The sequence below is a fragment of the Pseudophryne corroboree genome, chromosome 5, assembly GCF_028390025.1.
Source record: "Pseudophryne corroboree isolate aPseCor3 chromosome 5, aPseCor3.hap2, whole genome shotgun sequence".
Classification (NCBI taxonomy): domain Eukaryota; kingdom Metazoa; phylum Chordata; class Amphibia; order Anura; family Myobatrachidae; genus Pseudophryne; species Pseudophryne corroboree.
Window position 1 is genome coordinate 710,655,105 of NC_086448.1, and position 24,231 is coordinate 710,679,335.

General features: G+C 45.6%; 1 protein-coding gene across 2 annotated transcripts in view; it reads right to left on the reverse strand.

The window, feature by feature from the left end:
• Nucleotides 1-2,321: 2,321 nt before the first annotated feature.
• The window catches only part of PKIA (cAMP-dependent protein kinase inhibitor alpha), a 123,183-nt gene continuing 101,273 nt past the window's right edge, over nt 2,322-24,231 (reverse strand). For both annotated transcript variants that reach the window (XM_063925026.1, XM_063925025.1), the window contains exon 3: nt 2,322-3,464. In XM_063925026.1, coding sequence (XP_063781096.1) covers nt 3,385-3,464 — 80 coding nt within the window. In that variant the 3' untranslated portion in view covers nt 2,322-3,384. The remainder of the gene's footprint in view (nt 3,465-24,231) is intronic.

A 24,231-nucleotide genomic window follows, 5' to 3' on the forward strand; every position in this document is an offset into this window, starting at 1 on the left:
CAACATTTCTATGATTGGACATGCAAATCGTCCAGCATGTCAGATAATTGGTCGGCTGCATCTGGCAGTGTATGTACTGCCATGGCTGACTAACATTTACCCAGTTTAATCACAGCAGAGGAATTGGGAAATGTTTCCTCCCCAGGGGAGGAGCCCAGATATCCTGGGCCATACACTGTGAGATCTCACAGTGTACTGTATGCCCATGATATCTGATGGATGACAGTCTGTCAGATAAAGGGCGGGTAAAAATGTGGTAAAACACGTTTTCAAGGGTTTTACTGCATTTTCAAATGTACTAACCTCCGGCCACCCGCATATCGATGCGGAGGGTATCGCCAGCTTTTTTCGGGGATACCCTATAGAAGCCTATGGGCTTCTTACCGCATCCCGCCGCCCAGCTCCGCTCAAGCCGACCTCCCCATACCTGAGTTCAGGCAGTCTCCCGTCGCGATCCCAGCCTCCTCCTCCCCAGCATTACAGCCAGATGTCCTTCCAGCTGCAGGGAGGAGGAGCCCGGGACTGGCTGCAGACGTCACCTCCTGGGGCTGGGAGGTGACGGAGACCCCTGGAGGCCCCCGCACACCCTCTCCTCTGGATCATCAAGCTTCGCAGGAGGCTTCTGCCACTGCATTGTGATACTAACTGCATATGTTAGTACATATGCAATTAGCATGGGTGTGTTGGCCGGCGATGGCCTGCGAAGTCTAGTAGTACATCCTGGCCAAAATGTTTGTCTGTATGATAGGCATTTTATCTGACCGTGTATGCCCAGCATTACACATACATTCATCATACCCACATATTAAACAAAGTCACCAAAAGCCAACACTTTGCAGAGACCAACAAAGAACAGCGGCTCGCAGACACCCTCATTTTGCATATGGGCCTCTCTAATTGTGTTGATTGGTGGTTTAAGTACACAACTTGGATAATAGTAATAGACACTAGCAGAATCAGCATATGAAGTGGGTCATACAGTGAGACTACCAGGGTTCAGGTTTATTGTAGTGTGCAGGTGTACAGCCGAGTAACAATGACAGGTAGCAGTGGTGATGAGGAACATACAGTAAACTGTCCAGTCATGAATATATGCTGGGCAATGCAGGGTCTCCCAGAGCTGAGTACTATACATCCCTATAGTACCGTGGTGCTCAAACACAGTGGCAAGATGGCACCTCGCATGCACGGTCAAACTGACGGTGGCTGCCTTAGTAAAGAGGCATAAAAAAAGGGTAGAAAAGGTAAAACTCTTCTGCTTCCTAATCTGTCATACCTCTTTAGTTTCTACACATCTTATACTATTTCCCTTATCACCTTCCCCCCATGAACACACACACTCTTCCCTTTTCCCTTCACAAAAGCCTGCTCCCTCTCTAGACTATATTACACACTTGGGTCCTGGTACAGGTGTCCCCTTTGACCCTCCCCGTTGCCGGTCCTGCCTCCTGAACACACACACACTCTTCCCTTTTCCCTTCACAAAGCCCTGCTCCCTCTCTAGACTTTATTACACACTTGGGGCCTGGTACAGTTGTCACGTTTGACCCTCCCTGTCACCGGCCCTGCCTCTTGAACACACACACTCTTCCCTTTTCCCTTCACAAAGCCCTGCTCCCTCTCTAGACCTTATTGCACACTCGGGGGCCCGGTACACTGGTGTCCCCTTTGACCCACCCTGTCACCGGCCCTGCCTCCTGAGCACCCACTCTCTTCCCTTTTCCCTTCACAAAACCCTGCTCCCTCTCTAGACTTTATTACACACTTGGGTCCTGGTACAGGTGTCCCCTTTGACCCTCCCCGTTGCCGGCCGTGCCTCTTGAACACACACACACTCTTCCCTTTTCCCTTCACAAAGCCCTGCTCCCTCTCTAGACTTTATTACACACTTGGGTCCTGGTACAGGTGTCACCTTTGACCCTCCCCGTTGCCGGCCGTGCCTCTTGAACACACACACACTCTTCCCTTTTCCCTTCACAAAGCCCTGCTCCCTCTCTAGACTTTATTACACACTTGGGTCCTGGTACAGGTGTCCCCTTTGACCCTCCCCGTTGCCGGCCGTGCCTCTTGAACACACACACACTCTTCCCTTTTCCCTTCACAAAGCCCTGCTCCCTCTCTAGACTTTATTACACACTTGGGTCCTGGTACAGGTGTCCCCTTTGACCCTCCCCGTTGCCGGCCGTGCCTCTTGAACACACACACACACTCTTCCCTTTACCCTTCACAAAGCCCTGCTCTCTCTCTAGACTTTATTAGTCACTGCTTCTATCTCCACACACCACTGATTTTGTAAAAGTGATAACCCAGAGTCTATAGAGTTAAGATATTTGGTTAACTTTATTGGTTATTAGAACTGATAAACAACCACACTATTAATTAGTAAAATGTACAAACATTAAAAAGTGCACTATTACATGTGTAACAAGTACAGTGCTAGAAATAGCTACTAATTTTTGAAGGAATTGGTGTGCGCAGATAATGACGCACTCCTCCTAAGTGCTTTCCAAACCTCCAACCATAATAGTAGTGCATCACTATATAGTAATATATCTATTATTCAAGTGAAAAACAAAAATTCACATGGATTTATGGAATATTAAAGAGTAACAAAACAGTGAATGAAACCTGTCTTTTTTTTCTGAAAATTTGTCTTGTGAAAAATTAGTTTTACTGTAGTGACTATAATAACACCTAAGCTATAGTGCGAATTTAACCTGACAGATATCTCATACAGTAACAGTGAATTTAATTGCTACAAAATACAGTGCCTCGTTATATACTAACCTCTTATTAATAGAGTTATATTTACTTTCTCCGTGATTAAATGATCAGTTTGCAAGCAAACGCCCCCAAAAATAAAAACACCAGCCCTTCAATTGCGTGCTAACCATTTTTACGTGTGCATATTTGTAAAAGGGTAAGTGCAGAATATTAAAACATACCATACAAAACATTTATAAACAACAAAGCTATTAAAACACAGATACAACGTTCTTGATTCATTTTTTTTTTGTTCAACTACGATTGTGAGTGACGTCTGTCTGGATAATTAGAACTGTAGAAATCTTGGAAGCCTTTACAACAGCAAAGAATTAAATTCTTTGAAGGTTTCAAAACCACAATAATAATTTCTGGTTCTACCCATTGGTGTTTCATTAATATCTCATGTAATTAAATTAAACCTGTCCCATACATCTCAGCCATTGCTTATGATAAAATTGAGAAAGAATCCTTGAGACATCTTCACTGCTTGAAAAGTCTTAGATATGATCCAGTCACTTCTTACTTCCAAGATGTCTATTCTCTTTTTGACACTAAAGATCTTCATATTGCTTTATAAACTTCAAATACAATCTCCCAAATGTGTATTAGACCGACACGTTAGCTTTCCAGTTTTGGTGCTTGATTTTGTTCATCTGTAGTTTTCTCACTAGGATTTGTTTGTTCATTTTCGCCACCCTCTAGAATAAAGCAGAATGGAAATGTTAGAATCATTAATTTAGGCTACAGATTGGTAAAAAATAAATAAAAATCACATACAATCACATTCCTCCCAACTGTTCCGCCCTTTTGGGACCGTCCCGCCATCCCACATGCAGGCCGCAATGTTCTGCGTGGGGAGGGGGAGAGTTGGGGGGGTGGGAAGGCGCACCGTCACAAAATCTATTCACAGTGCAAGGAGAGCCTGGGGGCAGCCCAGCATCTTGGAGAGTGCTGGGCATGCCCCCACAGTGATGGGTACTGGAGTGTGCCGCGAGGCCATATCTCCTGCACAGTGAGGCTCCATCCAGTTTTCGGGTGTGCAGGGACCTGATTTTATCTACACCTATGTTGAGAGGTTTGCAATTACAGAGTGATGCTCACTAATTGCCAGCCCTCACCCACTCCTCTCCCATCTACATCTCTGACCTTATCTCCCTTTACACTCCCACCCGTCCTCTTCGCTCTGCTAATGCACGCCGACTATCCTGCCTACTGATTACTTCCTCCCACTCCTACCTCCAAGATTTTTCACGTGCTGCTCCCTTGCTCTGGAACTCCCTACCTCTCCTTCTCAGTCTCTCCATCTCTCTACAAAACATCAAACGGGCTCTCAAGACACACTTCTTCACCAAACCCAGCCAAATCTCATCCTAAACCTCTGTTCCACGATCTCTATGTACCCCGTCTGTCTACCCCTCCCCTTTAGAATGTAAGCTCTCACGAGTAGGGCCCTCTTCCCTCATGTGCTTATTCTTTTCTTTCGCTAATAATCTTCAACTGCACCACATCCAGCAGTCTTCTGCCACCTGATACTTATTTCAGTGTCATCTGCTGATGTAACTATGTTTATTTACCCTGTACTTGTCCTATATTGTCTTCAACTGTAAGTTGCTGTTTTCCTGTTTTGATTATTTGTTTATGTACTCTGTAATTGGAGGCTGCGGAACCTCTGTGGCGTCATATAAATAAAGGATGATAATAATAATAATCAACATGAAGGAACAACATAACAGTAATGTCAGCGCTGCGGTCTGTGGTGCCCGAACTGAGCAACAATTGAATTGCTCCATCTGGCACCATCTAGTGGCCGCCGGCATGCAAAACACTTCAATTCCCCCAATAGAGGTGAGGAGTAGCATTAGCCTTTTATTATAGGATTATTGTAGGCAAGACAATGGTAACCTACAGATTGTGTGTAATTTGCATATCTGCATTATATATGATACAATGTACACCCTACTGTAAATTATAAGACTATTATAGATCACTGAGGAGTATTGTGACCATGTAAAGGTACAAGGTGGCAGACCATTATTTTATCCGGTATGGATTATAAATTAAGGCACTGTACAGTGCTTGATCAACCATTAGGCTGCAGCCTAAGGCACCAGGAGTTTGTGGGGGTCCATGCAGTTGGCAGTCAGGGAATAAAACGAAGACCTATAATATTTAATTCCATGCTGGCAGCAGCTGCACTGCTTACTTAAAAAAGCTTGCTAGTTATACAGCTATTCCAACGCAATGTTCAAGTAAGTTGTAATAATGACTGCCAGATGGCTATGGTGATGTGACCATGTAACTTACTATTAAAACCTTTATGTATAATATGTTACTGCACTACCTGAGTTGCTGGAAGAGACTTGCTCCCATAGCCCAGAAGTCAAAGCCTATTTCACACTCCAAAAACATCATTAGGTCCTTGGTACTAAGATAAAACCCATCAGTTCTATAGCCTTCGTTACCTGCACATGTGCTGTATGAATGGCTATTTTCTCAGCATGCATACGCACTGTGCTCTGGGGTTAGCAGCATGAAAAGAGGCGTTATAAGGTTATCAGCCAAGGGCGCCCGCGAACCCTTAATCAGGCAATGGCATCAGAACTCATATTTCAGATATTACGTACATGTGTTTATACATACATAGGGGGTATTTCCAAGTTGATCGCAGCAGGATTTTTGATAGCAATTGGGCAAAACCATGTGCACTGCAGGGGAGGCAGATATAACATGTGCAGAGAGAGTTAGATTTGGGTGTGGTGTGTTCAATCTGCAATCTAATTTGCAGTGTAAAAATAAAGCAGCCAGTATTTACCCTGCACAGAAATAAAATAACCCACCCAAATCTAACTCTCTCTGCACATGTTATATCTGCCTCCCCTGCAGTGCACATGGTTAGGCCCAATTGCTATCAAAAATCCTGCTGCGATCAACTTGGAATTACCCCCATAGGCATAACTTGTGTATTAAAATGTAATAGTGCTGAGAAAGTAGCAGTTGGAAGCCACAGAAATGGCTGCAGCTGCATTTTGACAGATATGTTTTGACGGAAACATCTTTTTCCAAAAATGAGGAAACATCTTTTACCATGGAAATAGTCATTGTAATCCACAGTATGTTTTAATTGTTACAGGTATTGCTACAGAACATGAGATACTGCACTACATGTCTGCCAAATAGCAGCAAGTGCAACAGTCCTTTCTCAGCTTTTCATCTAATGATTTTGGGAAGAGATTCTCTTATAGATTCCTAGAGGAAAATGTAATAGCCTGCCCGGTGCAGCATTTAGCTGCGAGATTTATCGTAGCAATTACTGTTAAAAGCAAAATCGAACGGGTTTTGCTAAAAATAAATAAATTGTTACTTTAAATCTTGTGGCTAATGTGGCAAAATATCAGAACTTGCTGCAACTCACAGGCTATAAAATTTCGCCCTAAGTTTGAGCTGTGGTATAATTAGCATAACCATTTCAATTAATATGAGTGTGGTTCAGTAAGTAAGGTAACAACGGCCTAATTCAGCATGGATCATAGATGTGCAAAAAATTGCACATCTATGATCCATTAAACTAACATGCAGGGACCACTCAACACAGCACATATGAAAGCATTGCACGTTGGTGATACTTTTGCTTGTTGAGATGGGTTCACTACGGCTGGCCGGCGGTCGGGCTCCCGGCGACCAGCATCCCGGCGCCGGGAGCCCGACCGCCGGCTTACCGACAGCGTGGCGAGCGCAAATGAGCCCCTTGCGGGCTCGCTGCGCTCGCCGCGCTATGGGCGCGGTGGCGCGTTACGCGCGCCACACTATTTTATTCTCCCTCTATGGGAGTCGTGGACCCCCACGAGGGAAAATAAGTGTCGGTATGCCGGCTGTCGGGCTCCCGGCGCCGGTATACTGAGCGCCGGGAGCCCGACCGCCGGCATACAGAAGACCACCCGTTGAGACTAGCACCTGTGCCTACGCAGCATAGCTGCTAAGACAGACCGTTACCCACCATGGTTTGGGTCGCAGTTGCTGCGTGTGACATCACACAGCTGCGCAGACTGCCCTGCAAATGTCCGGACACGCCAGCGCCCCCCAACACCACCGCGATGCCCCTTAAACGACGCCTCCCGTCCCACGAATGCCTCTGCATGTCAATTAGGCGGAGGTGCAGTAGCATCCCATGCTGAATTAGGCCTCAAGAACTCTCATGTGTGTAATGTTCTCTATTTCATTCTAATTTCCCACCACACTACGGAAGGTAGACCACTGCTTCCCCTCATGGCCATTACACTGCACCTCAAATCAGTCATACTGCCCCAACATCAGCTGTCAGATGGTGGGGCTGGTGGAAACATGGTCAAACATTGAGGTGCGTAGTCTGATTTGATTTCTGTGTCTAAAGGGCACATCAGCAGCTGAAATTTATCACCAACTTGTCCAGGTGTGCGGTGATAATGTTATGTTGTCATAGCCCATAGTGTGACTCATTGGCAGGGGTCCCAGGCTTCGCCTGTCCAGCTGCTGACGGGGCAGCACACTTCATCTCCAACTCCGGAGAGTGAGGTCTGGCAGTGGTGGCTCTGAGGGGTCTCCTGCGTTGTGTGTCCATACCAGGGCTAGCGTCCCATGTGTCACGCTTCCGCCTGTCCAAGGTTGCGGTTGCCTCCATGTTGGAGACCATCAGTTACTGCTGAGTAACCAATTGCAGAATGGTTGGACCATCCCAGCCGATCCAGTTCAGTCTGTTGTGTACCAGTCCCGTTCAGCCTGTTCTGTGAAAAGGGTCCTGTCTATAGCTGGAGAGCGCCAGTCCAACATGTAATTTCCCTATAAAAGCAATATGTTCCCTGAGCTCCCAGTATGGTTGTATTCTCAGTTGCCTAATTGGTGAACCTCTGCTAATACCAATTGGAAAGGAGTATCCCTTGTGTCACTCGTGGACCGAATTCTGGCGGCATTCTGGCAGGTTTTGGGTCTGGACCCACTATGGATCCACTCCAGTTCAAGGGACAGTATTCCTGACATTTCAGTCTGCAGTTTCAGTTCGGACACTGCCTTGTGGGTTCTTGTTTTCAACCCACAGAATTAACCCTAATAAATCACTCCGCATCATCAGCTCTGATACTCTTCCACAGACTTCAGTTCTCCAGTTCACAGGATCACCCCTGACATCACAGCCCGCAGTTCCAGTTTGGGCATTCTCTCACAGATCACTACTCTTCCGTCACTTCCAGACGACTGTTTCCGGTCTAATGCTCACTCCCTAGCCATAACTCCAAATCTCTATGGAGCTAGTACTCAGGCTCAGTTCACTCATCCGCTACTGTATTCCCTCCTGGATAGCACTCCTGTGAACACTCTGGTCCCTGCCTTCTTTTGAGCTCCAGATCGATCTAGCACCTGGGAAAATTCCCCACCGGGGGCAAACGTATCCACGATCCCATCCTGAAAAACTGCCAATGTCAGCATACATCCTTGAGAATATGGACTAGGGATTCTTCCATCCCTCTTTCTCTTTGGCAGGGGCCGGGTTCTTCTTTGTAAAGAAAAAAGATGGGATTACGCCCTTGTTTCAATTATAGAGGGCTCAATATAACAGTCAATAATCATTACCCGCTACCACTAATCACTGTGCTGTTCAATCAGGTGAAGGGGTCTACTGTAGCCACTAAGTTAGATCTGCGAGGAGCAAATAACTTAATTTGCAGTCAAGCTGGGGATGAGTAGAAGACGGCATTTAACACCAGGAACGGGAATTATGAATACCTCGTTATGCCCTTTGGTCTTTGCAAAGCTCCTGCCATCTTCCAACATTATGCTAACGAAATCTTCAGAGACTACTTATAAATGCCTAGTAGTCTATTTGGACGGCATACTGATTTTTTATTTTAAAGATCTAAAAACTCATCGTCTCCAAGTTAAAGAAGTACTCACTCATCTAAGAAGGAACTGTCTGTTCTGCAAATTAGAAAAGTCCACCTTCGAAGTTCCAACCATCCCTTTCCTCAGTCACATAATCTCTGGAACAGAATTACAAATGGATCCAGAGAAGGTACAAGTAATTCGTAATTGGTCACAACCGACCACTCTCAAAGAAATCCAGCAGTTCCTGGATTTCACCAATTTCTACAGGAAATTTTTCAAAAACTTGATCATAGCACCCATTTCAGCATTAACAAGGAAGGGTAGCAATCCTACTACCTGGTACTCAGAACCATCTGCATTCTTCCAAATGCTCAGTCAAAACAGAGCTTTCCTCTGCCATTCATAGTTGAAGTGGATGATCCAGAGGTGTGTGGAGCAGTTCTGTCCCAGCAATTCGAAGATAATAAACTCAATTCCTGTGCATACTTCTCCCGTAAGTTCTCAGCAGCAAAACATAATTACGCCATTGGTGAACAAAAACTACTCGCAATTAAGCTGGCATTCGAGGAATGGAGATATCTTTTGGAGGGAGCAGTTCATCCAATAATAATATATACCGATCATAAAAATATTTTATATTTAAAAACAGCTCAATGCCTTAATCCTTGACAAGCTCGTCTTTTTCCCCATTCAACTTTGAACTCAAGTTTCGGTTAGGCTTCCGTAATACAAGGCTGACGCCCTCTCTCGTTCTTTAAGTTCTGATGAACTTTTCACAGAATACAAAGCTCAACTCACTCTAAACCCAGCAGCGTTTTCCACTACTCAGTTAACTCCAATTCTTCTCCCCGGGAAAAGGTTTTGTAGCACCTAATCTTCGGAAGAAGCTACTTTCCTGGGCACATGCTTCACGTTTTGCAGGTCACACTGGAGTTTCTAAAACCTGAAAATATATTCAGCAATCCTATTGGTGGCAGAGCCTTTGAACTGATGTACAGGATTTTATTACTTATTATATCAAATGATGAAGCACAGCACAAAGTTCCTAGAGGTCTACTAGCAGGACAGCTCCACCCATGATCTATTCCCACGCATTGTTGAACACACATTTCTATGGAAATCATTGTGGATCCTCCGTCATCAAAAGGACTAAATACGATTTAGTAGTGGTAGATAAATATATAAATCTCTGATAAACTAGAGACAAACATAAGGAGCGCTGGTTTAAAATTCAATTCATAAATTTAATATCAATTTAAACACACATAGTATAGTAAAAACTCAATTGAGTATCTATATAAGCTGACGCTTCAATAAGCTCATAAAAGTGCACATAACTGTATTTAAAAGTTCAAAGATAGATTCCAATCATGATCTACAGCAACAGAAATCAGCTGGTAATTGTCGGTCAAAGCTTAATTAGCAATCCAGGGTTCCTTTTATCTGGCTTTCAGTTGTAATTATGTCCTCCAAGTGCGCAGATGATTAGAGAGCATAGAATGGTTTTATGATAATTCAGATTAGACCTCTATAGCAGTTCAATTATCCGTTTAGTATAATCACACAGACAATGCAGAAGATGGAATTACCAGACCAGGCTGTCACGGAAATTTCTCCACCAAATTGCTAGTATTTTTCAAGCTGACACTGCATGGATACTTAACGGTGTTGGACCCAGCGGTCAGGATGTCCCGGGAGGGCTTGCCGGATATGGCGGTCACGGCGTTCGGTCCTCACAACTGGTAGACGCACTGAAAGGTTTGCACACGGAGGAAACGAGTGGCAGGGAACCAGGCTGACTGTAGCATACACGGTGCACAATGGAGCGTCCTCTACGCGTTTCTCCGCTCTAGTGGTAAGCGGTTTCCTGAGGAGGTTAATACAGGTGTCCATAGCAGGTATGCTTATAAAGTCCATTCAGCCAATAAGAAAGTCTCATTCGTTTGGACTACACCTGTATTTAATTGATGCACCAGCTTAATTCATTCAGAGGAAATAAACCTATCTATCTTTATAGGGAAAACTCTGAATGAATTAAGCTGGTGCATCAATTAAATACAGGTGTAGTCCAAACGAATGAGACTTTCTTATTGGCTGAATGGACTTTATAAGCATACCTGCTATGGACACCTGTATTAACCTCCTGAGGAAACCGCTTACCACTAGAGCGGAGAAACGCGTAGAGGACGCTCCATTGTGCACCGTGTATGCTACAGTCAGCCTGGTTCCCTGCCACTCGTTTCCTCCGTGTGCAAACCTTTCAGTGCGTCTACCAGTTGTGAGGACCGAACGCCGTGACCGCCATATCCGGCAAGCCCTCCCGGGACATCCTGACCGCTGGGTCCAACACCGTTAAGTATCCATGCAGTGTCAGCTTGAAAAATACTAGCAATTTGGTGGAGAAATTTCCGTGACAGCCTGGTCTGGTAATTCCATCTTCTGCATTGTCTGTGTGATTATACTAAACGGATAATTGAACTGCTATAGAGGTCTAATCTGAATTATCATAAAACCATTCTATGCTCTCTAATCATCTGCGCACTTGGAGGACATAATTACAACTGAAAGGCAGATAAAAGGAACCCTGGATTGCTAATTAAGCTTTGACCGACAATTACCAGCTGATTTCTGTTGCTGTAGATCATGATTGGAATCTATCTTTGAACTTTTAAATACAGTTATGTGCACTTTTATGAGCTTATTGAAGCGTCAGCTTATATAGATACTCAATTGAGTTTTTACTATACTATGTGTGTTTAAATTGATATTAAATTTATGAATTGAATTTTAAACCAGCGCTCCTTATGTTTGTCTCTAGTTTATCAGAGATTTATATATTTATCTTATCTTGACATCCAGTTGTCCCATAGGAGCTGCTATTGGAAGCTATTTATTATATGTATTGACAAAAGATAAAACCTTTTTTCCGTGTGTTTACAGGTAGATATATTTGCTTTTGTGCGCCCGATCAAATATTCATATACACTCAAGTAACGTTGAGTGTATATTGAAAATTATATTAGTAGTGGTAGATTGCTTCTCTAAAAAGGCTTACTTCATTCCTGTCCGTGGTCTCCATTCTGTGGCACGTCTTGCTCAGTTCTTTATATCAGAAATATTTAAGTTCTATGGTCTACCTAAAGAAATAGTCTCTGATCGAGGTACCCAGTTTGTAGTTAAACGGCCAGACGGAAAGGGCGATTCAAGATCTGTAAACTTTCCACCGGATGTTCATTTTCTCCTCAGGATGATTGGGGGGATCATCTTCCCTGGGCTGAATTCGCTGATAACAATCAATACCATACATCCTCTGAATCCACTCCATTCTTCACTATCTATGGTTTCCATCCCCGGGTTCCAGATTTCCAGCCACTTCCTACATTAGAAGTTCCAGCAGCGTATCATTCTACACAACAGTTGACAAAAATCAAAGGCCTATTCAGCATGAGTTGTAGTTTTGCGAGAAGTTGCAAAACTACAGTTCATTTCTCCAGCATGCGGGGGGCCGCCTGGGGTAAGGCGCCCCACATTCCGGTTGCCCCCACCCCCTGCTGAAATGTGAGTGCTTTGCTAAACAGCAATCTGCTCGTATCTTAAGGGTAGCTCCCTGCCTCCACATCTTAGCTGCGAAGGCAGTCGCTGGACCTCCGTTTTCTGGATCGCAGCGGCTGCGTGTGGCATCACGCAACCGTTGCGTTCTGTCCCGCAAATGGTCTGGACACGCCTATGTTGCCCGGACTGCGTCCCCCCAATGCCTCTAAAATGTTGCTGGGATGCCCCTAAAATGTTGCTGGGATGCTCCGTCTACGCCCCCCGTCGGGACTTAGACTGCGATCACTGTTAAAGGCCTCTTGCTTGTGCGCAGTGGTCTGTATGCATGCGCAGAAGTGCGGATATCACCAAATAGCGATTTCCGCACTTCTGCACTTCCGCACTTCTAAATTAGGCCCCACGTACATAATTCTTTAAAGAAAACTTCAAAAGGTTACAAAACATTTGCGGATCGTAAACGTAAAGCAATTCCAAGTTTGAGAGCAGAGTCGAAGTATAGGTTTCGACTCATAACCTGAGACTGAGATTACCACCTAAGAAATTTGTCCCTCATTACATCGGTCCCGTCTCTATTGAAAAGGTTATTAATCCAGTAGCATACAAATTAAGGTTACCATCGTATCTCAAAGGCCCTCATTCCGAGTTGTTCGCTCGCTAGCTGCTTTTAGCAGCATTGCACACGCTAGGCCGCCGCCCTCTGGGAGTGTATCTTAGCTTATCAGAATAGCGAACGAAAATAGGATTTTGGTACTCACCAGGTAAATCCTTTTCTTTGAATCCATAGGGGGCACTGGAGTACTCTTGGGTTATGGACTGGGCGTAGCCAGAAATGGCACATATTTAAATATTTAAATTAGTAACTGGCCATCCCCTCCATAATCCCATAGAGCCTTCAGTATTTTTACCCTGCCGAACAGGAGTGATAGAGAGGATGAACCATAGAGAATTACATATAATATTATATGAACCTATAACATTATAATATAATGGTCAACCCTAAAGTTGACACATAACGGAACTGATAACAATCAGTTGATACCATAACATCGAATGCATTGGTGATAAAGTGTTACCATAAGATCCACAGACCTTACCACAAGACAGGTAAACTGCTCTGGGTGGGCGTCCAGGGCCCGTATGGATTCAAAGAAAAGGATTTACCTGGTAAGTACCAAAATCCTATTTTCTTTTTCATCCACTAGGGGTCACTGGAGTACTCTTGGGACGTACCAAAGTTTCCGCCTTGGGCGGGAGAGCAGTTTGGCACCTGTAACACTAGACGGCCAAAGCTAAATGCTGATGCCGCAAACGTAGCCAACCTGTAAAAGCGCATCAACATGCGCACTGATGGTCATGCACTGATGACCATGTAGCAGCTCGTCTACGCTGTTTCGTAGAAACTCCACGACCTGCTGCTCCTGACGTTCCCAAAGAACGTATGGAATGGTCTGACACTGATGTAGGCGGTTGAAGCCCGCTTATGACGTTCACTAGAACGTTTGGAATGGTCTGACCCTGATGTAGGCGTTGTAGCCTATTATGAAAGCTAAGCCTGATGTATGACATAAGGACTGCTTGGAAGCTTGTAAAGCCATCTTCACTACATTATAGAGAACAATGTGTCTGTTCTACGTACAATTGTTTGGGTTACATAAACGCGTAGTGCGCGTACCACATTCAAAGTAACTTAAGTTCTCGAACATATTGATAACCGAGGAACTACATTAATTAGTTGATGCGTGACATTATACGATCTTTTACTGAAACATGGAATTTGTGCGAAGTTCCGCCCTATGACCATAAAACACCATATTTGGGGCCTTGACATGCAAGCCACCCTATGTTAAAACACGCCTTGCTGAGAGGCTAAGGCTAAGAGAAAAGTGTTTACCAATTGATAAACGTAACATCCACTTGTTGTAAGAATTCAACAAATGAAGATTGTAAATAAAAAAAAAAAAAACCTAAAACCAGGTCACGTCCCCTGGCGCTGTAGGTGGTAAAACCAGATCACGTCCCATGGCGCTGTAGGTGGTATAAATGGAGGTCGTCTGTGGACACCGTGCAGGAAAGTGTGTACAATCGGCAAAGGAGCCAAACACCTTTGCAGGTAAATTGACATTCAGAGACCTGCACCTTGAGTGTAGAATATAATCCTTCACCAAACCCAGTCTGTAAAAATATTAAAAGACGGGATAACTTGAAAATTATGTTGGAAACTTCTGAGCGTCACACCAACCTATAGAGGCACGCTAAACCTTGTGATAATGAGCTGCCGTACTGGTTTCCCAGCCCCTAACATGGTTTGTATACCAGATTCTGGAATGCCATCCGTTCTTGAGAGCGCTTTGAACAGCCACCCCGTCAAACGCTGCCGCGCTAAATCGGGGTAAAAGTACTGACCCTAGTGGGACAGGTCCGGACGTGGCGAGAGCGGTGAAGGATCGGCTGCGAGTAGTTCGCGGAGATCCAAGAATCATGGCCTCCGAGGCCAATGTGGCGCCACTAGTATGACTGTCATGGAGTCTTGTATGATCCATTTTAGTACCCGAGGAAGCAGCGTAACCGTTGTAACAGATTCACACCGCTGTACAGCCACGCGATCGTGAGAGCATCAGAGCATCTACAGCTGCTGCCTTCGGAGCCCTTGTACTGGACACATACTGGGATGGACACATACTTGGATGTTTTTTTTTTTTTTTAATTTGTTTTTGCGAGATGCCAATAGATACCCCTGTGGGTAACTCCACCGCTGGACCAACATCTGGAACACTTAAAAATTCAATGCTCAGTGTCCTGGAATAAGCTGCCTTCCAGCTGTTCACTCCCAGAATGAACATGGAGCAACTTGCCGCATGGTCATGCGACTTTGATTCCGTCCTTGATCGGTGATGTATGCGATCGCCGTTGTGTTGTCTGACCGCACTTGGACAGTCTGAGAACGGAGCATGTGGCCCGCTTGCCGCAGCGCGTATGACCGAAATCTCCGTGATTTGTGAAGTTAATAATTTGGGACCCCAGGTCCCCAACCTCTGAGACTCGCGTTCATATTTAGAATTATCCAATTCCAGACGCCGAACATTGTCCCTGCGGTAAAATTATGTACTTGGAGTCACTAGAGTAGTGAAACTCTGGCCCTTAGAGACAACCATACTATTTGATGAACTTGTAGGAGCGTGCAAGAACTTCCAGGTGAAAATGACCTGAGTGACTCCTTGCGAAGTAGAGTGCGTCGAAAGACGTCACTCTCCTTACCAATAGGCAAAAGGCCAAACGGATCAAGACTGTCCATGGCTTGCGTACGAACTGTACGTGATGACGAACAGTTTGTGTGGTATGTTCAGGCAGGTAAATCCGTGTAATCACGGAATTATCCCTATGCATGAGTCCGTTGTTACGGAATGAGGCTTGATATCTCTAGGTTAACAATCTAACCGTGCTGAAAAACACCCTTGTACGTTAGTAAGGGCCGTTGCATGACGAAGTTTTGAGACGGAGCTTTAAGGAGCAGATCTGCAAAACACTGAACTGTTTTCACTTCCAGGGATGAGCTATCACGATAGCCATTACTTGTGACAACCCTAGGCGCCATACAAGCCAAAACGGTAGCGCTTGAAATCGAGAATGGTTTTTACTGTCAACTTAAGTAGGCCTGATGCGTCTAAGTACCTATTCTTGTTGAAATCCAGAATCACTGTGATTTTCAACCTGTAGTCACCAACTGCAGGTATTCATGAATGTGTAGTATAAGCGACGCCCTGATTGACCTGAAGGGTCAGTATGGGACTGACAGATTCAGCCAGCTTTGGATCTACCCCAAACTGGAATAATGACCGTGACTCTGTTGTTGACTGCAGTCAAAGTGCTCAATCTACTAGAGCTTGTATGGCTGTGTGCAGAACCGCAATTTTATCTTGTGACCCAGGCTGATCCGTCTTGCAAATTGCAATGGTGGAAAACAATCAACCTTTGTCTGGTAAACTGCGAACCCAAAAATTGCGGATCCCCCAACTGTGGATGCCCACAACTGACGATCGGCGATGGCCTGGAAACTCATTCTAGCCCTGGCTTTTCAGTGGCTTAGCTGTAAACGCCACTGAAACCCTGGTTAAAGATACCTGGAAGTAGGTGGCAGCACTTTAACCGTATATTGACGACAATCAGACAATTAGAGGTTATCGAAAACCACGTTCACTACCACCTGACCAGCCTGTGGCTGTTTCTGTAGCACGGGCCCGAAAGGACCGAGATGTAAAGACTATATCCTGAATCTATTTATTTAGGAATTTGTCCAAGACAGGACGAAACATGTGGGCAGCGTAAGGTAATGTTTCTATTCTCGTTTAGAAACGGACACCGTCCTGTTAAGCACGTAGCGGAAAAAAAACACGTTGTGCCGCACTAGTGAAACTGAAAAGCGAGAACTAAACTGGCTGACGTCCACAGAAACTGTACCTAGATATTGAGCAGATTCACAAGTGTGATCAGCGAGAAGCGTAAGGTGTGCTTCTTGTAGGGCAAACGTGAACTGTTTTGCCATGCAACCACTGCCCTGTTAAGCCGAAACCGGGCCCAAACCAGGTTAAACAACAGCCCTACTGCTGTACACTGTAGGACACACTGCGACGGGTATCTCTGAAACTGTCAAATTAGAAAACAATAATAACAATTGTTCACAGTCAGTATATACGCCAGCCTCCCCCAATGAGGAACGGCAATAGTGCGTATGTGCAGTCTTATTTGTCCGACGGACTCTGCAGCGAAGCTGCTATGTCTTAGCCTTACTCCTTATGTACACGGACAAACAAGTACAGAAGGATAGACCAGTACCGTGACTTAGTACCACGTAAATAAAGTGTGTATAAATCTACATTACAGCACACGTGTTCATCTTGTGCTGTACAAAACCAAGAAAATAAAATTCCTAACAACACCCCGGCTCCTCTAGAGGCCGAGTGTTGTAGGGCAGCAACTTCCTGGGAAGAACCAGGAAGTAATGTTAAAATGGTGTCCGGCCATGTGCTTGCTTAGTGCAAGATTGCTGATACACCAAGTTCCATATATATATATATATATATATACACATAGATATATATTAATACATGCACATGTATATACGCAGACACTGTATACTATCAGTGTGTAAACACACAAACACATATACACACACATATATATATATATAAATATACACATATATATATATATATACAACAGTTATATTGTATATGTAACAGAGACTCTGATATTGGCCACAGGCTTAAAATTCCTGATGATTTTGCTGCCTAAACGCAGCTTAGTTATTGGGGCCTCCCTGCGGGCTTCCTCCCCCCCTCTCTCTCCTGCAGAAGAGTCTTATTTGCAGGTGCAGCCTTTATTATGGCTGCCGATTTCCCCCACACTGCTCCCCCCCCCCCCCCCCCGTTGTTCAGCAGACGGGAGACAGGGAGTGCAAGTCTTACCGACTGCACGTCTGAGATTGGTGAGCGGCTGCCAGAGCGGGCCGCGGCAGCAGCTGTCCCCGGTCAGCTCGGCCGCACACCCCATCAGAGCTGTACCAGGGTAGGGAGGAGGACGGATTGGCGAGACGGGGAGCGGCAAGCGTTCCGGCGGTAGTGGCGGGAGCTGCTCGCTAGCTACCCCTGCAAGCGGCCAGCGGCGCCGGGTGACCCAGGAAGCGTCGAGCGGCCTGCGCAGTGCCGGGGTTCGCTCGCTGGCTCCATCTGCAAGTCCAGTGGAGCATTATAGTGACAGCAAGGTGTATCTAGTGGCAGGCAGCAGGGGAACGATTACAGTTAACGTATATAAACACATACAGTCCCCCCATAATGGGCGGCAGCGTGAGCTGACCGGCCGCAATAGATCGAAAAAGTAAGTAAGTGAGCGGCGGCAGTGAGAGCTGCCTACCGCTCAGTACCTGCACCACCTGCGGAGGCCATGACGGGACTTTTCTGTAAGCGCCGTCCTGCGTCCTTGTGCAGCCCGTGGCTGCAATCAGCTGCGCTGATTTTAGTCAATGGCGGGGCCCTTTGTATGAGCGCCGGCAGACCATCTGCTGCTAATGCAGCACCAATGATCCCTAACCCGAACTTCTCTGATAAGTTGGGAAGGGATCAGGTAGAAAAACCAAAAATAATCTTGCTTGAAATAATCTTGCTTGAAGAATCGCAGGACATTCAGTCCTCAGTACCTTCCGCTAGAGGCACAGAAAAATACTGAAGGCTCTATGGGATTATGGAGGGGATGGCCAGTTACTAATTTAAATATTTAAATATGTGCCATTTCCAGCTACGCCCAGTCCATAACCCAAGAGTACTCCAGTGACCCCTAGTGGATGAAAAAGAAAGAGTAGCAGAATTGCTACTAAATATTTTCTTGCAGTTTCTGAGTAGCTCCAGACCTACTCCTAGATTGCGTCAGCTCGGTCCGTTTCGTTCCTGGTTTTACGTGACAAACACACCCTGCGTTCAGCCAGCCACTCCCCCGTTTCTCCAGACACTCCCGCGTTTTTCCCTGACACGCCTGCGTTTTTTAGCACACTCCCGGAAAACGCTCAGTTACCACCCAGAAACCTTTTCCTGTCAATCACTCACCGATCAGCAGTGCGGCTGAAAAGCGCCGCACGAACACCAGCAAAACTGCTAAGTTTTTAGTAAAATAACTAAGCGCATGCGCGCTGCGTACAATGCGCATGCGCATTTAGCAACAAATCACAGCATAGCGAAAATCGGCAACGAGCGAACAACTCGGAATGACCCCCCAAATTCCGAATGCTTTTCATATCTCATTGCTGAAACCACTAGTATTGAATCGGTTTTGTACATCATTTCCAAAACCTCCTACAGTTTTGGAAGTAATGGAAACAGGTTTGGGTTTTGGTGCACTGCCTTTTATAATGGCAGGATAGACATCTCTCGTGTACTTAATATGGTACCATATTAAGGGATTACAGGTCCTGCAGCATATTATTGCGTGGGTGCATCATGTGACATCAGAGATGTAGCAAGCATGGAAATATTCATGGCCCCCACCATCAAAGAAATTCAAAACGACTCCATCAGCAAAGAAGGTCATGGCCCGAGGTTAAAGTGATCCGGAACGGGGTGGAACTGCGTTCCGTCAGTTCCATTTGAAGCCGGAACACAGTTCCGCCTCCTCTGGCTCACCTAACCCAGGGAGAAGTCGGGCGCCCGCAGAGATTTTGTTACCAGCGGGCGCGTGGCTTCTTCCTATCAGTTGCCGCTGGAGGTCACTCCTGAGATCCGGCTTCCGGCTCAAGCAGTGTGCACGTGCGGCGCTATGGGAGAGTCGTCATGATGTCTCTCCCATAGATCCAAATAGGCTGTCAGCCAGGTGGAGGGCAGCAATGGTCCGGAATCAGGAGCGGGGCTGGTGAGTATAGTGTTTTTTTGTGGGTTTTTTTTTGTATGTGTGTAAGCGGCGCTACTAGGGGTCACATCTACTGGAGGCACAATGGCTGGGGGCACATCTACTGGGTGCACAATGGCTGTGGGCACTTTTACTGGGGGCACAACTACTGGGGGCACATCTGCTGGCGTCACATCTGCTGGGGGCACAATTGCTCAGGGCACAACTACTGGGGGCACATCTACTGGGGCCACATCTGCTGGAGGCACATCTACTGGGGGCACAACTACTGGGGTCACATCTACAGGGGGAACAATCTACTGGGGGCATAACTTCTGACTGGGGGCATAACTGCTGGGGGGCACATCTGCTGGGGCGCAACTATTGGGTCACATCTACTGGGGCACAATCTGCTGGGGCACAACTATTGGGTCACATCTACTGGGGCACAACTACATTGGGCATAACTACTGGGGTTATAATGTCTGACTGGGGGCATATCTACTGGGTGCATAACTACAGGGGGCATAGCTACTAGGGGCATATCTACCGACTGGGGGCATAACTACTGACTGGGGGCATAACTACGGGGGACATAACTACTGGGGGCAAATCTACTGGGGCATCACTACAGGGGGCATATCTACTAGGGGCATAACTACTGAGGGCAACACTACAAAGGGCATTACCCCTGGGGGCATTACTACTGGGGGCACTACTAATGAGGGCATTGCATAGAGGACACTTTATAAGGGGCATCACTCCTGGGGACATATGGAGCACTACTACTGAGGGCATTGTATAAGGGGCACTATTACTGTGGGTGTCCACGCCTCATTCTTTTTGAAACCAAGCCCCTTTTTTTGTGATGCGTGCAATCCCTTTATTTCATGGCCGTGGTGGTGGTGGTGGTGGTGGTGGGGGGTGAGTTCCCTCACCTCTCTAGGACCACTTTAAGCACTGGTCATGGCAACCGTGTTTTGAGACCACAAAGGTGTGCTTCTTGTTGAAATTCACCAAGGGACACACCGTGAGATGCTGACCATTATTGCAATACATTGGGTCGGTTGGAGAGGGCAATTCTTCAAAAACGACCTGTGTTACTGAAAATAGGCATCGTATTACTGCATGATAATGCCAGGCCACACTCAGTCAACCGCATGCGTGAGTTGTTATGGTGCTGCCATTGGGAGGTACAGGACAATCCTCCCTGCAGCCCTGACCATCTCTTTGGACCAAGAAGCACCATCAGTGAAGTTCAGTAAGCTGTCATGCCCTGGCTTCAGGCATTTAACTGTGATTTATTTTATGCCGGGATAGAAGTTTTGGTGTACCGTTGGAACAAATGTTTAGACAAGTACAGGGACTATGAGGAAAAATAATCTGTACCAAGAACATATTATTGATTATACATACCAGATGTATCCATTTACGCAATGAGAAGTCTTGTTACCTTATTTATTGAACCACATAATAAAATCAGAAATGTAAACACTGGCACTATCACTCGGTATATGTAAGATTAAAATTAGTGAATATGGAGATAATCACGTTCCTTAATTACGAACAGTCCACTCTTCCACATAAATGTCTAATCCTCCAAACACTCATCATCTCTCGTGTATAAGCTTCAAAAAGCTTGCTTCGTCTGTTTCATTGCTAGCATTATCCCAGAAATCAGGCACCCAGCTTTGCAGTCAGCAGCTCAATATACACATGCGAATCCCAGAAAAAAAGAGGGTGGGAGGAAAAAAACATGTAATGTAACACATTTTAAATAAAACATATATTAAACAGAAACAAAAATGTGAGTATATTCATAAACATCCTAGTGATATTTGGTGGACCCCCTTCTTTTAAAGTAAAGCATTCATTACCTTCAAAACCAGAAATAGACACGGAGACTTGAATTTTGGCAAAAAAATTGCTAGCTATTTATTTGACCCTAACCAGTAGCAAACCTGTAATAGAAAATGTTATTAAGATGCCGATCCAGCCGGCATATGGTGGCAGCAAAAAGAACGGCTCTATTAACCTAAATTAACCTTAAAATACTAAAAATTCGAAACCATCCTAATTTTACTACAACTATCACAAACCGGTAATAGGTGACAACTCAACCCCCACAGTGACTACCCACCGCTCCTGGGTGCCCTGCCGCTGCCTTCCCGGACGGGTGGTCAAGCGGCCAATAAGTCGATGGAGGTGAGTGCACCTAAACCACACCAAACTGTAAAACACTACAGCTTACCATACAAATACAAAACTGACGTTCTTTTCCGCCAATAAATAGCCAACGATAAAACCAGCCAACAACTTAACGCCAAGGCACCACGTGCCAGAATTTCTGACCACAGGGGCGGGAGGGTGGGAAGGCAAATCACCACAAGAGAGAGCTAAAATGGCCTCACCTTCCCTATATATATCAAACCCTCCCCTTCAAAAAAGGCTGTACTTTCCTCACAGCTAGGTCCACCCCTCACCAGATGTTTAACTCTTTCCTTTCCTATGCAGTCAATTCTCTCTCCTATGATAGTAAAAGGAAATAATTACCAGCTACAGTAGATGCAAGAACTGGCAATGGTCAGTCAGGGGCATAGCCAGAACTTTGTGGGTCCCATAGTTACATTTTGAAGGGGCCCCCATACCAATGCTTCTAAAGAGACACTTCTCAGCAACAGTTGTTAATTGTATGCCTTATAATATTGCCCTAGTTTATTTTCTGAACAATAGTAGAGCCTTATTTATTTATTTATTTATTTATAGTAATGCCTTAGTTTCTTTTATTAATCGCAGTAGTGCTTAAGTTCACCCTATGTCACATTTCAGGGCTGCCAGTACACATTATGCCGCACAGTACCCCCAATTCACATTATGATATATAGTACTCCCCGTTCATATTGTGCCTCATTACAGCGCCCCGGTTCATATTATACAACATTAAAATGCCCTCCAGTTCATTTTATACCACACTACAATGAGCAGGTCCAGGGGCATACCTAGATATAGTTCAGGCCCAAAGGAAGAAGTTTGAAAGGACTCCTACTTACCACCCAATGGCGAAAAATGTATATAACACTGTTATGAGCCACGGCTGTGGCTCATTCCTGTTTTGCATGTCAGTTAGGTATTTTATGTTATTCTTCTGTTCATGTTCCCTGTGGGTGTCATGGGGTGCTCGGAACTCACCCTTAAGGAGGGGATACTGTTATGAACCACAGGTAGTGGTTCATTCCTATTTTATGTTTATAAGTTGTTTCGCAGGCCAGGATTTCCCGTTGCTCTGTTTAAGAGTACTCTTGGTTGCTGCCGCTGGTGAGTCTGTGTAATTGCAGCTTGTTCCCATGTGTTCAGCCTCACCTGGCTGCTAATTGCATCTTGTCAGTTTGGAGTCATGCAACAGGGCAGCTGCATGATATTATTAATTAGGCCTCTCTGTTATATGCTGGCTCAGTGCTATTCACAGAGGCTGGTGATATTTCTAGGTTTCCAGTCTGCTTGAGTTCTGAGCTTGGTTCCTGCTAGTTCCTGAGCTCCTGTGTAGCAGTGTCAGTCGAGCTGCTTCCTGTGTCGATTCCTGTGTCAGTCCCTGTGTCGATTCCTGTGTCTGATCCCGTGTCCTGCCGTGAGGCGTTCCTGTCCTGAGGTCCAGTGGCTTTGCCTGTGCCTGGTCAAGTTTCTGGCTTCTTGGTGTCCACCGGTCTGTCGTTTGGGATTCTGCCTGTCCTCCAGTTCTGAGAGTCTGTGTCAGCAGCATTGGGAGTTCCTGTCCGTTTGCCAGTATTCGTACCGGTTCCGTGAGTAGTGGCTCTGCCGCGTCCGTCGGCCTAGGCCGCTTTATTCCGTTATTATTTCTGTCACTGGTGTTTTGCAGAGGGTTCTGCTTATGCTGTCACCGCCGGTACACAAAAGTATTGTGTCGGCGTGTGGTCAGCATTTCCTTTGTTGTTCTTTTCCTTTGGCGGCAAGCCGCACATACATTTAGTTTTAGGCTAGTTAGTAGCCCCTGGCTTTGGTTGTTTCAGTAAGAGGGCCCCTTGTTATCACCCTGTCTCGGTACACTCTTTGTCTCTCATTAAGACCTGAGGGGGCATCAAAGTTGGGCAGACGTAATCCGCCCTTCAAACGCGGCTGCCATGGGCTCAAGCAACCATAGTCTCGCAAGAGTGTACTGACAGCACGGGCGAGACAACGGAGATAGGGCGCCAGGGGCTATTCCCTTTCCATTCCCCTTTCCCAGCGCTACGTCCTGGTGCTCTGGACTCACTTCATAACATCTCCCTTGTTCTGAGCACCAGGAACCTAACATTATCACCAGCCATACCACAAAAAAGAAATAAAACTTTTTTCTTTTTTGGCCCAGTCCAGTGTCTAGTCTAGAATCCAGTCCTGTCTAGAATTCAGTGTTTAGAATCCAGTCCGGTGTTTATAATCCAGTCCAGTGTTTATAATCCAGTCCGGTGTTTAAAAAAAAAAACAGTCTTGTTTTGTTTAGCAAAAATTTAGTCCTGCCTTGTCTAGTCTTGCCTTGTCTAGTCTTGCCTTGTCTTGTCTAGTTTTAAATCCTCCTATGTCTACTATGCAAGCCCTGCAGGCATCTCTCTCAGCCCTGAACTCTGCCTTCAGTGCTTTGAGACCAGAGCGACTAGAAGTTTTGCAGCAATCCTTAAAGCAACTGCAAAACCTTCTGACTAA